We start from the raw sequence: 14,569 nt of genomic DNA on the forward strand, positions 1-14,569 counted from the left end.
ATACTATCTGGCAACTAAAAGGGAGCTCTGAGGGGATGTACAAAATAGAACAATTTTATAAGAAGGTTGAATGGACAAAGAGCTATTAACAATGGGAAAAACAGATTATTTGGAAGCCATAACATGTTTTCTTTGGGGTAAAGGAGGGGAGGAAGTATTTCCATCATACAGATTCCCTCTTCATTCTGTCGGGGATATGCAGGGTCCATATGACAGATTATCTTACTGTTGTTAGACCAGAAAAATCAAGACTGGTTGTCTAATATTAATAATAATATTAGAAAAATTTATTGTATTAAACAAAAAGCTGTTCCCAAAATGTTAACTAAAATTTTTATTATTAGTTCATCTCATGGTAAAATTGCATAGCATGTAATAAATCTAAAGCAGTCATTTTATAGTGCAAAAAAATAAAATTTAAAAGGTATTTACATTATAAAATTTCCAAAAGCCTCCTAATATTTAAATAAAAAAGGAGGATAGTAGAAAAATATCATGTAAGGGAAAATATACTGTAAGTAAATTACATCTATAAAATTTGTACTTTTGAAAATTAACTTTCATTTATAATGCTAACAGCAAAACACCCATGAAAAACACATGTGGTGTCAAAACAAGCCAAAGGAAAAGCATTTGGGCAAAACATGAAAAAGGATCCCAAGTCAAACTTATAGAAAATATTCCTTTATTAATATTTGATCTAGATAGGTTTGTATATTTTCAGAAAACAATTGTGAAACCATGTGGATTCCTGCAACAGAAAAGAATTGACAGGACTGTTCCAGCCATGAAGACAGAAAAGAAGCAGTCCAGAGATTGAAGACACCAACAATCGCCTTGCCATACTAGCAGTCAACAGCTGTGTGTCACTGCAGGTTGCCCAGGACCAAACCAGAGAGGGTCAGACCGGCCTGGCCACCTTTTGTCCACCATTTAAAAGTGTAATATCAATGCTGACATGTACACATAACGAACTATTTGACATAGAAATTGGGGCACAAAAGAACTGTTGGCCCAGAAAGAAACTCAGCATAAGCATTATTGCTTGTCTCATTTTCGGTTCTTATAAGTGTATTGGACCAGAAAGAAACTCACTATAGACTGATTCATTTGCCTCTCAGCATAAGCATTATTGCTTGTCTCATTTTCTGTTCTAATAAGTGTATTTCTTGTATCACATGATGTCACTCATCTAGGAGAAATAATGAAAAAAAACACACTGATGAACAAAAACAGAACCAGAGACAGGGAAATATTGATCAGACTGTCAAAATCTGAGGGTACGTAGGGAAGGTGGGGGAAGGGATAGAGATCAACCAAAGGACTTGTATGCATGCATATAAGCTTAACCAGTGGTCACAGAAAACATATGTGAAGGAGGGGTTTGGGACGGGAATGGGTGGATGAGGACAAATATGTGATACCTTAATCAATAAAGAAATTTTAAAAAATATTTTATGGAAAAATATATTTTATGGCATAATATTATACAATGGATTAGGGAGTCAAGTGCACTATTTTTACATAAATAATAACACTTATTACTATTTTACCTACAAAACAGAATAAATTACTTACAATGATATATGTCATTTGGAAAGAAATTTTTCTTAAGACATCAATGTTTCTGGTGAAGTAAATAAAAACTTCTCACTATTTCTGACCAAGTTGGAGAAAACATTGTGAAGGTTAAAAAGGGACAAAGGGGAAACTTTCTATATAACAGACAAAGCAGGAAGCTTAATAAAATGGTTGCTTAAGTTGTATAGAGAAGTTGAAACAAACAAAGGAAATTTAAGGACAGAGATAAAGCAACAAGTCTGGCCCTGCCTGTATTTCTCAGAGGTTTAGCATGGACCTATGAACCAGGTGGTCACCATTGGATTTCTGGGCAGGACACATGCCCAGGTAAGTGGGTTCATTTAACGAGAGGGAATATGCAAGAAGCAGCCTATCAATCATGTACTCACATCAATGATGTTTCTATCTTTCTCTCCCTCTTCCTTCCTCTCTGAAATATATATATAAATATATATTAAAAAGGTGCAAGCCTAAAAATCACATTGGGATAAAAACAGTATCAATTTCTGGTTTTTGGTTCTTTGTACCCCCTGATGATTGTCCCCTTTGTACCTGTCATCCCAAAGATTCTTTTCAGGGCCCTCTTTATATCATTGTTCCTGAGACTGTAGATGAAGGGGTTCAGCATGGGTGTGACAACAGTGTACATCACCGAGGCTACTGCACTTGAGTGTGAGCTGTGGGTAGCAGCAGAGCTAAGATATACTCCTAAGAATGTACCATAAAATAAGGACACAACTGAGAGGTGAGAGGCACACGTAGAAAATGCCTTATATTTCCCCTGAGCTGATGAGATTGCACATATGGAGGACACTATCTTAGAGTAAGAGTAAATTATGCCAGCGACTGGACCACCAGCCAGCAGCACAACTCCAAAATACATCACCAAGTTATTAAGAAAGGTGTCAGAACAGGCAAGTTGGACCACCTCTCTGAGTTCACAAAAATAGTGGGGTATTTGCAAGTCTGTACAGAAGGACAATGGCAACACAATTAAACTTTGTAACAAGGAATTCAGGGCACTTATGACCCAGGACTCTAGAACCAGCAGTCCACAGAGCCGGGAGTTCATGATATTCATATAGTGCAAGGGGTGACATATGGCCACATACCTGTCATAGGCCATCACTCCTAGAAAGAAGTCATCTAGTCCTCCAAAGAGTAGAAAAAAATACATCTGTGTGATACAGCCTGCATATGTGATGGCTTTGCTCTGTGACTGGATGTTCACCAGCATCTTTGGGATGGTGGTGGAGGTGAAACAGATGTCTACCAAGGACAGGTTGCAGAGGAAGAAGTACATGGGCGTGTGGAGGTGGGAGTCTGAGCTGACGGCCAGGATGATGAGCAGGTTTCCCAACACAGTGATCAGGTACATGGAGAGGAAAAGCCCAAATATGAGGGGCTGCAGTTCTGCTTCCTCTGAAAATCCCAGGAGAAGAAATTCTGAAATCACAGTATCATTCCCACTTCCCATGGAGTGAAGGTGACTAGTAGAAAATAATATATTAGTTTTTGTGCAAATGGCCATCACAAGCACAGTTTAAATGCTACAATTACATTTTGTAATAAAGCAACAATATTTATTTTTTGTACATGTCATCCCCATGACATCTTTGAGTAGGAATTCCTCGCTTCCTCAATCTTTGTTTCCAAATTGGTCATGGATTACACTGTTTTCATGAGAAATGCTTTCATGCACTAGAGAAATAATTATTGATAGTTTCCACCAGTAGGGAAAGTATACAGGATGCTCAGAATAAAATTCTTATAATATAATGATAGTGAAAGTATATATACAACAGTTATGTCATATAAAACGTCAGATGGCACAATGTGAATAAAAAATGAAAGTAGGTATAAAAGAGTAAATGGGTGTTATTTTATACTGGGAGTTCAGGGATCCCTGCAAAGAAGATGACAATTGAACAGAAACCTCAAGGAAGACAAAGTGGGAAACATGAGGTTATTTGGGGTGGGGTTGGGTAGGAAAAGAGGCAGTGCAAAAGGCCTAAGATGGCAATTGTTTGAGGTATTGAAGGTTCAAAAGGATCCAGAATAGTGAAATAGAATGGAGTCAGGAAGACACAGAATAAAATATTAGAGTGTATCATACATTGTGAGGGTATAAGATTCTCTTTGATTCTGTGTGTGTGTGTGTGTGTGTGTGTGTGTGTGTGTGTGTATTAATGTATATGTGTGCAAAAATTGCTGGATCATAATAGAAAGGCATGCCTTAATTTCGTCGACAGTAAATACAATCTGGAATTCAATGCAGTAAATGGGAGAACAGTTTAAAAGGCCGGTTCACGCTAATGAGGAAAAATAATAAGAGTGAAGAGCCCAGCAGAGAACCAGGTGCACTGGTCCTGGGCACTTCATGCATGACAATTGCTGGTCCGTGAGCATTCTCAGAGATCTCCTTCTACTCACTCTTGCACTGATGAGGGAAAGGCCTACAGAATGTAAGAAGAGTTCCCAGGTCCATCAGGCACTAGCTGTACAAGAGTGAATTGGAAGTCACATCTCACTGATTCTAAGTCAGTGCTTTTCTATTCTGTAAGGCTGCCTCACTCTGCCAATGCTTCACAAAGAAAAGGAAATGCAAATTTTGAAATAGAAAGAATCCTGAGAACTGAGCAGAGAGAAGCGAGGGTTCAGGTTCTGCTGTGGGAGAGAGAGGCCATGGAATTGTGCTCTGAGATGATGAGAAGAAAAAGGCTTAGAAGGAATGAGTTGTAAGGAATCCCTTCAGAGCTAAGGACACCAAATATGCAGGGTTCTTTCACTATTTCATCAGCCTGACCGTTCCCCCAAAAGACATGGTTATTAAAAGCTCTACTTCTCCCCACGATGCTTTCCCACAGTGCTCACTATAGCACCCCCAATGGCATCACTCACTGGACTTGCCTCTACTGGTCCTTCCTGCCTTGGACAATTGATATGGAAAAGGCAAGAAATTCAGATGAGGTGCTGGTTCCAGAGCAGGTGAACATCTTAAAGACGCACAAGAAGATGCTCTTATCCATGGCTGAGGAGCTGTATGTGAGTCCACAAAGGGAGGTATGAGGCCAAATTCTCAGAGCTCCTCATTAAGTGAACTGATTTATTGTTGCTTATTTCTCTAAGCAATTCAGCTCCCTTTGAACCAAGTGGCCATAAGTAATAGGCAACTCTTCTGCTAGTTTGGTCTCAGTGGGTTCATCTGGAGGTGAACATTCAATTCCTGGAGCATATTCAATTCCTACTGATGGGTCCACCTCCCCTGGAATGAACATCTCCCCAGGGTATGTAAACGCTCATGCCGGACACATGGACAGGGTAACATCATGAGCTTCTGAGCTGCTGTGAGTCACACAAAGTGTCTGACCCATAGATTCAGTGATGTCCCTGACCCCATCCATTTCAAACAGGCATCTAGCAGAAATTTCCACTTGACCTCAATTTTGAAAACCAGAGATTGTTTCTGAAAATGCATTTTATGGGGTGTAAATTATTTTGGCTGCAGAGGTAGGATGTCATTTGTACAAGTTTCTCAGAACTGTTCAAAATGCATTAACATCTTTAAACACACACACACATATTAATATAGTATGTGTATATATATAATATATATACATGTTCATATATATATATATATCAATATATATCAATATATATCTATATATCTATATATCTATATATCTATATATCTATATATCTATATATCTATATATCTATATATCTATATATCTATATATCTATATATCTATATATCTATATATATGTTGGAAGTGAAGCTATTCATAGCATTTCCTTAGGACAGAAAAGAGTACTTTGAATATAAAACCAGTACCTGATAGTGACTTAGAGCAGTCACTGCCAAAGATATTTCTAAAGAACTAGATGAAGATTATTATTGGACAATCAGTGCTCTGTTGAAGCTACTTAACTCTGTCACTGTAGAGTGAAAGCACACGTAGGGAATACCCAGAGTGGCTTGGCTATAGGTATTTATGTTCTGTGGATTTTGTAACGACTAAGTCCAAGCTGGGTGGCTTAAACAACACGAATTTATTTCATCAGGTTCTCGATCCCAGAAGTCTTCTCTCAGGATGTCAGGAAGGCTGCCCTCTCTGCAGGGGCTCTAAGGGAGACTGAGCCCCTTGCCTCGTCCTGCTATTAGTGCCTCCAAGCTTCCCTGGGCTTTGTGGCTGCATCACTCCAATCTCAGGAGACATATGGTCCGCTTTTCTCTGTGCCTCTCCACTCTGTATCTTCTAAGGAGCCTGGCTATTGGTTTCAGGGTCCAACTGGCTAATCCAGGAGGTTTTCATCTTGGAATCCTTAACCAAATCTCTAAAGAGCCATTTTTCAAATAAGGTCACATTTACAGTTACTGGGGCTTAGAATGCAGATATATCCTTACAGGGCTACCATCACCTTATTAATAAAACCTCTTTCTAAAAACAGGCTGTGGGTGGGATTTGCTCTTTGGGAAGTACTTTGCTGACCCCTGATTTAAGTGTGTAGATTCAGACATGGGCAGTAAATAAATCAGACACAAATTTGTAAAATTATAAGAAAAGGTTAGCCTTAGCTGGTTTTGTTCAGTGGATAGACTGTCAGTCTAGGGACCCAAAGGTTTCTATATTCAATTCCAGTCAAGGGCACAAGCCTGGGTTTGGGGCTCAGTCCAATGTGCAGGAGGCAGCCAATCAATGATTCCCTCCCATCATTGATGTTTCTATCTTCCTCTCTGAGATTAATAAAAAAAAATATTTTTAAAACAGTTAAATCTGGCTTCTTTTCTGCTAGTGAGAAGCTCCAGGAGATTTGTATCACACAGGCTCTGTTCAGTCGCCCCAGACCCTGGCTGATATAACTGTCAAACCCTTTCAGCATCCTGAATTTCATCCCACTATAACTATTCCTATGCCAGTGTCCATTACTGTCAACCTGAAGTACCTCAAAACTTAGCTCTAGAACTTAGCTGAATGGAGGCTCAGCCAGGAGCTGTCCTTGGTTTCTGCTGATGGTTCCAATAACCTAACAAGCAATTCTCTCACGAAGGCACCTTCAAATCTATAGCATAATATAAGGAGTGCATACTACCTGATTTAATTATAAACAGAAGCACTCCATCCACGAAAGCAATGAGCCTCTATCAGACCTGACAAGAAAATATTTGAGAAATCTGCTTGAATGTCATACAGAGGACAAATGCTTGCTACTATCATATATATCATCACTGTTCTGAAATTTCAAACCAATGCAACCAAAGAAGAAAAAGCAATAGTAGACTCATGTCTTAGGTAAAAGTAAAATAATCACATTTTCAGATGATAAAATTGACTGCCTAAAATGCATTAGAAGGCTATAGTAACTAAGAAGTCATTTAGATCAGGCTAGCTGTAAACACAAGCAGGTATTGCCCGGCAAGTGCTGCTCAGTGATTGAGCATTAACCCATGAACCAGAAGGTCATGATTGGATCCCTGGTCAAGGCACATGCCTGGGTTGAAGGCTTGAATATCTGAAACAAAGGCCACCCTCTGGGTCTTCACAGTGGCTCTTCCCACAGCAGGGCACACACTTCCCCCAGATAACTTCATAATTACAACTCTGACTTCCTCTAGGACTCTGGTCAAATATCACTCTTCTGAACTCCCATTAAAATACAACATCTCCATTTAAATTGCTTTATGCCTGTTTTTCTTTTTCATACAATCTGTCACTATCAGACAGAGCATATGTTTATCTAGTTGGTAATTAATATGCTTTTTCCATCATTGTATTGTAGAAAACATTATTTCTCAGCATTCTATATTCTTATCCTAGAAGATAGTCAGTACTAAATATAAATTCCTCAAATGAATAAAAGAATTTTTCATTAAGACCATATATCACATGACCTCTTAAGGGTAAACTGAGTGTAGGACAAGAATTCCTAACTAAAATTAGCAAAGCAGACCCAGTAAAGGAGACATACTCAATATAAGTGAATAATTTCTTGACTGAAAAACATAAAAACATAAATTCTAGCATTTCACTATGTTAATACTAACACATGTAAAATTAAACACATTATTTTTTCTTCTTCCTTTTGACCACTACCACATGGTACAAGACAATGATAACCCAATTTCAAAATTTCTTTTTCTGAAACTTTCAGAGGAACCAGAACTGTAGCTCCCTCATTTTTGTTTTTTTCCCTCTCCATGTACCTGATCACTTTGCTCAGAAACCTGCTCATCATCCTGGCTGTCAGCCCAGACTCCCACCTCCACACACCATGTACCACCATTTGTCCACCAACCAGATCTGAAATATCATGGCTGGCATGTACACATAGGAACTATCTGGCATTGAAATTGGGACGCAAAAGGACTGTTGGCCCAGAAAGGAACTCATTACAGACTGATTCATTTGCCTCTCAGCATAACCATTTTGGCTTGTTGCAGTTTAGGTTCTTACAAGGATATTTCTTGGATTACATGATCTCACACGTCTAGAGGAAAAAATGAACAACATAAACAGACCCAGAGAAAGAGAACCAGCGATCAGACTCTCAAACCTCAGAGGGGAAGTAAGGGAGGATGGGGGTCAGGGGAAGAGATCAACCAAAGGACTTGTGTGTATACATATGGCCCAGCCAGTGGCCACAGACAAAAGGGTTGCGGCGGGGGGGGGGGGGGGGGGGGGGGGGGGGGGGGGGGGCGTATCTAGGGAGGGGTTTGGGATGGGAATGGGGGAATAAAGACAATTATGTGATAACATGATCAATAATAAAAAAAAGAACAAAGCTGAAGACAAAAAAAATAAAAATAAATAAATACCTACATAAGAAACATTGATGAGAAATATTGATCAGCTGCCTCCCCAACACCTCCCACTGGAGATGTGTCTGCAACCAAGGTACATGACCTTGACCACAATCAAACCTGGAATGTTACAGTCCACAGGCCGAATCTCTATCCACTGAGCAAACATGTCATGGCTGTGTACACTTTTTAATGAATTATATATCCCTTTCTGCTTGAAAATTCCAATGCTGTCTACAGTTATGACTCTTCCATAGCTCTAAGAAAAGTAATTCTCCTTTTCTAAATTTTGTCATGTGGACAAAAAAAAACAAGCAAAACACACCACATACGAAAACTGAAAAGTTCAGCTGGTGTGGTGGGAATGGGGGCTGCTTAGTAGCCTTAAAAAAAAAAAAGAAACCTAATACAACCATATAAGATGGTCTGAAATTAAAACTTTCTAATTGAAAGGAGCTTTAGTAAGCAGTCATATCCTAAACTTGAATTTTTCATGAAAAAAAAGTCAAATCATTGTCTTATATGAAGACATCATTTTATTGTTCACAGTATTCCCAATGTCCCCCATTCTCCTCTTTGCCCACACCCCAGGCCTTTCCCACATTATTGTTGATGTCCATGGGTTACCCAAATGTACACATATTTGGTTAATTCTTTCTCATCCCCCAACTCCATCTCCTCTGCCATGTGTCAGTCTGTGCTATGTATCCAATGTCTGTGGTCCTATTTTGTTAATCAGTTTATTTTTTCTCATTATATTCCACATATAGTGAGTTTATGTAATATTTTTTTCCCTCTGGCTGGTTTATTTCACTTAGCATTACAGTTTCCAGGTACACCCATGCTATCACAAAGGGTAAGAGATAGCTTTTTAGCAGCTACTTAGTATTCCATTGTGTAAATGTCCTAGAGCTTATTCATTCCCTCATTTGCTCATGGGCATTTGGGTTCTTTCCAGACCTAAGCTATGGTCAATAAATATGAACATAGGGGTGCATATATTCTTCCTGATTTGGTGTTTGAGAATTCTTAGGCTATATTGCCAGAAGTGGGATCTCTGGGTTAAACAACAGTTTGATTTTTATTCCATACTATTTTCCACAATCTCTGAAAAAGAATGCATTCTAACCAGCAGTATTCTAGGGTTCCTCTATTTCCACATCTTTGCCAGCAATTGTTGTTTGTTGATTTGTTAATGGTGCCCATTCTGGCAGATGAGAAGTAACTCCTCATTATTGTTTTAATTTGTATCTCTCTGATAATTAGTGACCTTGAGCATTTTAATATGTCTCTTGGCCATTGTGATTTCTCTTTGGAGAAGTGTTTATTCAGGCCCTTTGTCAATTTTTTTTTCACTTGAAATGTCTCTAAACCTATTATTTATATGTTTATTTTTACTGTTTAAAGTATTACATATAGTAGTACATATATCTCCTCTCTTTCACACATGAACCTTCCCCAACCTCCCCTAACCCTTTTCACATGCCCTCATCCTACCCACCCCCAAACCAGTGTATCTGTCCATTGATTGTGCTTATATACATGCATATAAGTCCTTCAATTGATCTCTTTCCCCCCCTCCCCAACACTCCCCAGACTTGCAGTTGTAATTTGACAGTGTGTTTGATGCTTCACTGGATCTGTATCTACCTTCCTGTTCATCAGGTTATAATGTTCCTCATTTTCCATAAATAAGTGAGATTATGTGGTATTTTTATTTCATTCCCTGGGTTATTTCACTTAGCTTAATGCTATCCAGTACCATCCATACTGCTGCAAATTGTAAGAATGCCTTCTTTTTATAGAAGCCTAGTATTCCATTGTGTAGATATATCACAGTTTTCTAATATACTCATCTGCTGATGGGCATTTAGGCTCTTTTCAAATCTTAGGTATGGTGAATTGTGCTACTGTGAACATATGGATGCATGTATCCTTTCTGATTGGTGTTTCTAGTTTCTTGGGATGTATTCACAAAGCACTGAACACAAATGTATTTACATTATTAATAACCCCAATAAAGGTGACCAGCAGAGAAAGGCGAATTAGAGGATGAGAAAGAAAGAAGAAAAAAGAGTGCAAAAATGAAATTGGGAAAAGGAAAAAAAGTAAGAGGGAAAAGAAAGAGAATAAGAAAGAAGACAGGAAAAAACTATTTATATGGGGATAAAACTACAGTAGAACAGCTACTAATACCAACCAATGCCAGCAACAAATACTTAGAGATGAATGCAAACTACAAACAACAACTAATATCAACTGAGTTGAGGGAAAACGTAAGCAAAAAAGCAAACAACAACAAAAAATGAAAAAGCTAAACAATCTCACAAATAAGTATAAAGAAACTGATATAATCAACAATCAAGCAAAGCACAACAAAAGGACAGAGAGAAAGAAAAAAATTTGGGGATAGTGAAGAAAGAGAAAATAGAGGTGTGTATGGACTTAGAGCAGGGGATTGGAAATTAGATATGTAAGTAGGGTGAAATTTTAACAGGGGTCAAAAGAAGGAATAGGGAAAATCTAAAGCAGGAATAGGGTAAGATAAAAGCACAACAAAAGGGGAATGTGAGGAAGAGAGTGTTGGCATAAAGGTAAAGTTGAAATATTGTAAAATGATGCTATAGGAAAGATGAAAATAGAATGTAGAACGGTAATCCCAAAGTAAAATAAAATGACACTTTAAAAAAAAAAATGGCACTTAAAAAAAAAAAAGGTAAAATAGTAGTAGTAATAATACTGATTGAAAAAAAAATGTAATAATTAAAAAGGTAAAATCCAGTGAGGGAAAAAGAAAAAATTATATCATTTCTTAAGTAAAAAAATGAAATAAAAATAAAAACGTGCAGTAGTGAAGGTCATTCATTCCTCTACTGTTCTGTTTGGCACGCCTGTCTCCTAGTCAGTACAGTACTGAAGCTCTGCGCATTCCACTGCTCCACAGTCCTGATTTTCAAACAGGCAATATTTCTTTATTTCTTATACTCCTTTATTTGAGTTTACACAAGAGTCAATTTGCGATTCAGTCCTTGGTTGACAGTGTTTCTGGATTGACCTCTGGATATATAGGGCCTCTGTAGCTAGTTTTTATTATGTTTTTCCTGTAGCACTTAAAGGGGATTTGGGGGAATTATCATAAACTAATGAACAAAAACAGGCCTGGAGACAGGAAAACATTGATCAGACTGTCAAACCCCCAGGGTAGGTAGGAGGGCTTGGGGTGCGGTGGGGTGCTTCTCCTTTTTCCAAGTCCCACATAGAAAGTGAAAAGGACAGGTTCCTGTGTGTAGGAGCTGGGAATTAAGAAATAAAAGAAAGAAAGATACAAAGAGGCAGAAATAGATTCATCTAGATGGGTGCCAGGTGGAGGCTGTCACTGTGATGGAAGGATAGTTAGCCCCCACCACAGATAACACAGTGCATTTGTTGGTTTCCAGAGGAGGGTTTAAGGTCAAGGAAGTTCTGGGTGTGCCCAGGTCTTATTCATTCCCTCATTCCTGGGATTTAGCATATCAAGACCTGGGTAATCAAGGTCCTATTCCTTCCTCATCCCAAGCACATGGATAAAGATAAGAAATCAGTACTGATAACTGTCTCTAACATTTTGGGAGGCTGTTTCCAGGGGATGGCCATGCCTCTCACCTAGGACTCAGCTGACATTAATTTAAAGGTCAACCATTGGCATTCCCAAGGGCCCTCTGCGGGGAAGGGATAGAGATCAACCAAAGGACTTGTGTGCATGCCGATAAGCTTAACCAGTGGTCACAGACAACAGGGGGGTGAGGACATATGTGGGGAGGGGTTTGGGATGGGCATGGGGGAATGAGGGCAAAAATGTGACTCAATCAATAAAGAAATTTTAAAAATATTTCATGGCATAAAAATTATACATAGTCAAGTGCAGTTTTTTTTTTGTTTTGTTGTGTTTTTTTACGTAATACCACTTATTACTGTTCTATCTATAAAACAGAACAAATTGCTTACAATGATATATGTCATTTGGGAAGAAATTTTTCTTAAGACATCAATGTTTCTGGTAAATAAAAACTTCTCACTATTTCTGACCAAGGTTGGGAAAAACATTGTGAAGGTTAAAAAGGGACAAAGGGGAAACTTTCTGTATCACAGACAAAGCAAGGAAGCTTAATAAAATGGTTACTTAAATTGTATAGACAAGTTGAAACAAACAAAAGAAATTCAAGGACAGAAATAAAAGCAACAAGTCTGGCCTGGCCTGTATTTCTCAGAGGTTGAGCATGGAACTATGAACCAGGAGGTCACCATTGGATTTCTGGTCAGAATAATGCCCAGGTAGTGGGTTCATTTACCAGGAAGGGGTATGTAAGAAGCAGCTGATCAATCATGTACTCTCATCAATGGTGTTTCTATCTTTCTCTCCCTCTCCCTTCCTCTCTGAAATAAATTAAAAAAGCACAAAAGGTTCAAGTCTAAAAATTTCAATGTGATTAAAGAGTAACAATTTCTGGTTTTTAATCCTGTAGCCCCAAATTCAAGGCTACTTTTTACCCATGGATGATTGTCCCCTTTTACCTGCCAACCCATAGAATCCTTTCAGGGCCCTCTTTATGTCTTTGTTCCTGAGACTGTAGATGAAGGGGTTCAGCATGGGTGTGACCACAGTGTACATCACTGAGGCCACTGAACTTGATTTTGAGCTTTGAGTAACAGCAGAGCTGAGGTACACTCCTAGGATTGTACCATAAAATAAGGAGACAACTGAGAGGTGAGAGGCACATGTAGAAAATGCCTTATATTTCCCCTGAGCTGATGAGATTGCACGTATGGAGGACACTATCTTAGAGTATGAGTAAATTATGCCAGTAAGGGGACCACCACCTAGTAGCACAGATACTAAATACATCACCATGTTATTAAGTAAGGTGTCAGAACAGGCAAGTTGAAGCATCGATTTGAATTCACAAAAATAGTGCGGGATTTCCAAGTTTGTGCAGAAGGACAATGGCAACACAATTAAACTTTGTAACAAGGAATTCAGGGCACTCATGCCCCAGGACACCAGGACTAGCAGTCCACAGAGCCTGGAGTTCATGATGACCATGTAGTGCAAGGGGTGGCAGATGGCCACATACCTGTCATAGGCCATCACAGCTAGAAGGAAGTCATCCAGTCCTCCAAAGAGTAGAAAAAAATACATCTGTGTGATGCAGCCTTCATAGGTGATGGCTTTGTTCTGTGACTGGATGTTCACCAGCATCTTTGGGACGGTGGTGGAGGTGAAACAGATGTCTACCAAGGACAGGTTGCAGAGGAAAAAGTACATGGGTGTGTGGAGGTGGGAGTCTGAGCTGACAGCCAGGATGATGAGCAGGTTTCCAAGCACAGTGATCAGGTACATGGAGAGGAAAAGCCCAAATATGAGGGGCTGCAGTTCTGGTTCCTCTGATAATCCCAGAAGTAGAAATTCTGAAACCAGAGTATCATTCTCACCTCCCATGGGGTAGAGGTGACTAGTAGAAAGAAAAAAAAAGCATGATTAGTTTTTGCACAAATGACCATTGCAAGTACAGATTAAATGCTACAATTACATTTTGTAATAATGCAACAATATTTATTTTTGTACATATCATCCCCATGACATCTCTGATTAGGAAATCCTTTCTTCCTCAATCTTTGTTTTCAAGGTGGTCATGGATTATACTGTTTTCATGAGAAATGCTTTCATGCAATTGAGAAATATTTATTAATAGTTTCCACCAGTAGGGAAAGTGTATAGGATGCTCAGAAACGAAATTCTAACCCTGATTCTAAGTCAGTGCTTTTCTACTCTACAAGGCTGCCTCACTCTGTCAATGCTTTACAAAGAAATGGAAATGCAAATTTTGAAATAGAAAAAATCCGGAGAACTGAGCAGATAGAGGGGAGGGTTCAGGTTCTGCTGTGGGAGGAGAAAGGCCATGGAATTGTGTTCTCAGATGGTGAGAAGAAAAGGGCTGAGAAGAAATAAATTTCCAGAAATCCCTTCAGAGCTAAGGACACCAAATGTACAGGATCCTTTCACTATTTCATCAGCCTGACTGTTCCCCCAGAGGACACAGTTATTAGAAGTTCTTGCTCTGCACATGATGCTTTCCCACAGTGGTCACTCTGGCACCCCCAATGGCATCACTCACTGGACTTGCCTCTACTGGTCCTTCCTTCCTTGGA

At 39.0% G+C, this 14,569-nt stretch overlaps 2 protein-coding genes across 2 annotated transcripts; both read right to left on the reverse strand.

Moving 5' to 3' along the window:
* Nucleotides 1-2,080: 2,080 nt before the first annotated feature.
* On the reverse strand, nucleotides 2,081-3,037 carry LOC118706508 (olfactory receptor 7A10-like). Its single transcript, XM_036415858.1, has 2 exons — nucleotides 2,605-3,037; nucleotides 2,081-2,319 (listed from the first exon to the last, which is right to left on the reverse strand). The coding sequence occupies exons 1-2, from the start codon at nucleotides 2,957-2,959 to the stop codon at nucleotides 2,081-2,083; spliced, it is 594 nt and encodes a 197-aa protein (XP_036271751.1). The 5' UTR covers nucleotides 2,960-3,037.
* Nucleotides 3,038-10,014: 6,977 nt separating this feature from the next.
* Nucleotides 10,015-13,859, reverse strand: LOC118706605 (olfactory receptor 7A10-like). Its single transcript, XM_036416040.1, has 2 exons — nucleotides 12,939-13,859; nucleotides 10,015-10,017 (listed from the first exon to the last, which is right to left on the reverse strand). The coding sequence occupies exons 1-2, from the start codon at nucleotides 13,857-13,859 to the stop codon at nucleotides 10,015-10,017; spliced, it is 924 nt and encodes a 307-aa protein (XP_036271933.1).
* Nucleotides 13,860-14,569: the final 710 nt, after the last annotated feature.

The sequence above is a fragment of the Pipistrellus kuhlii genome, unplaced genomic scaffold (assembly GCF_014108245.1).
Source record: "Pipistrellus kuhlii isolate mPipKuh1 unplaced genomic scaffold, mPipKuh1.p scaffold_m20_p_52, whole genome shotgun sequence".
In the NCBI taxonomy this organism is placed as follows: Eukaryota; Metazoa; Chordata; class Mammalia; order Chiroptera; family Vespertilionidae; genus Pipistrellus; species Pipistrellus kuhlii.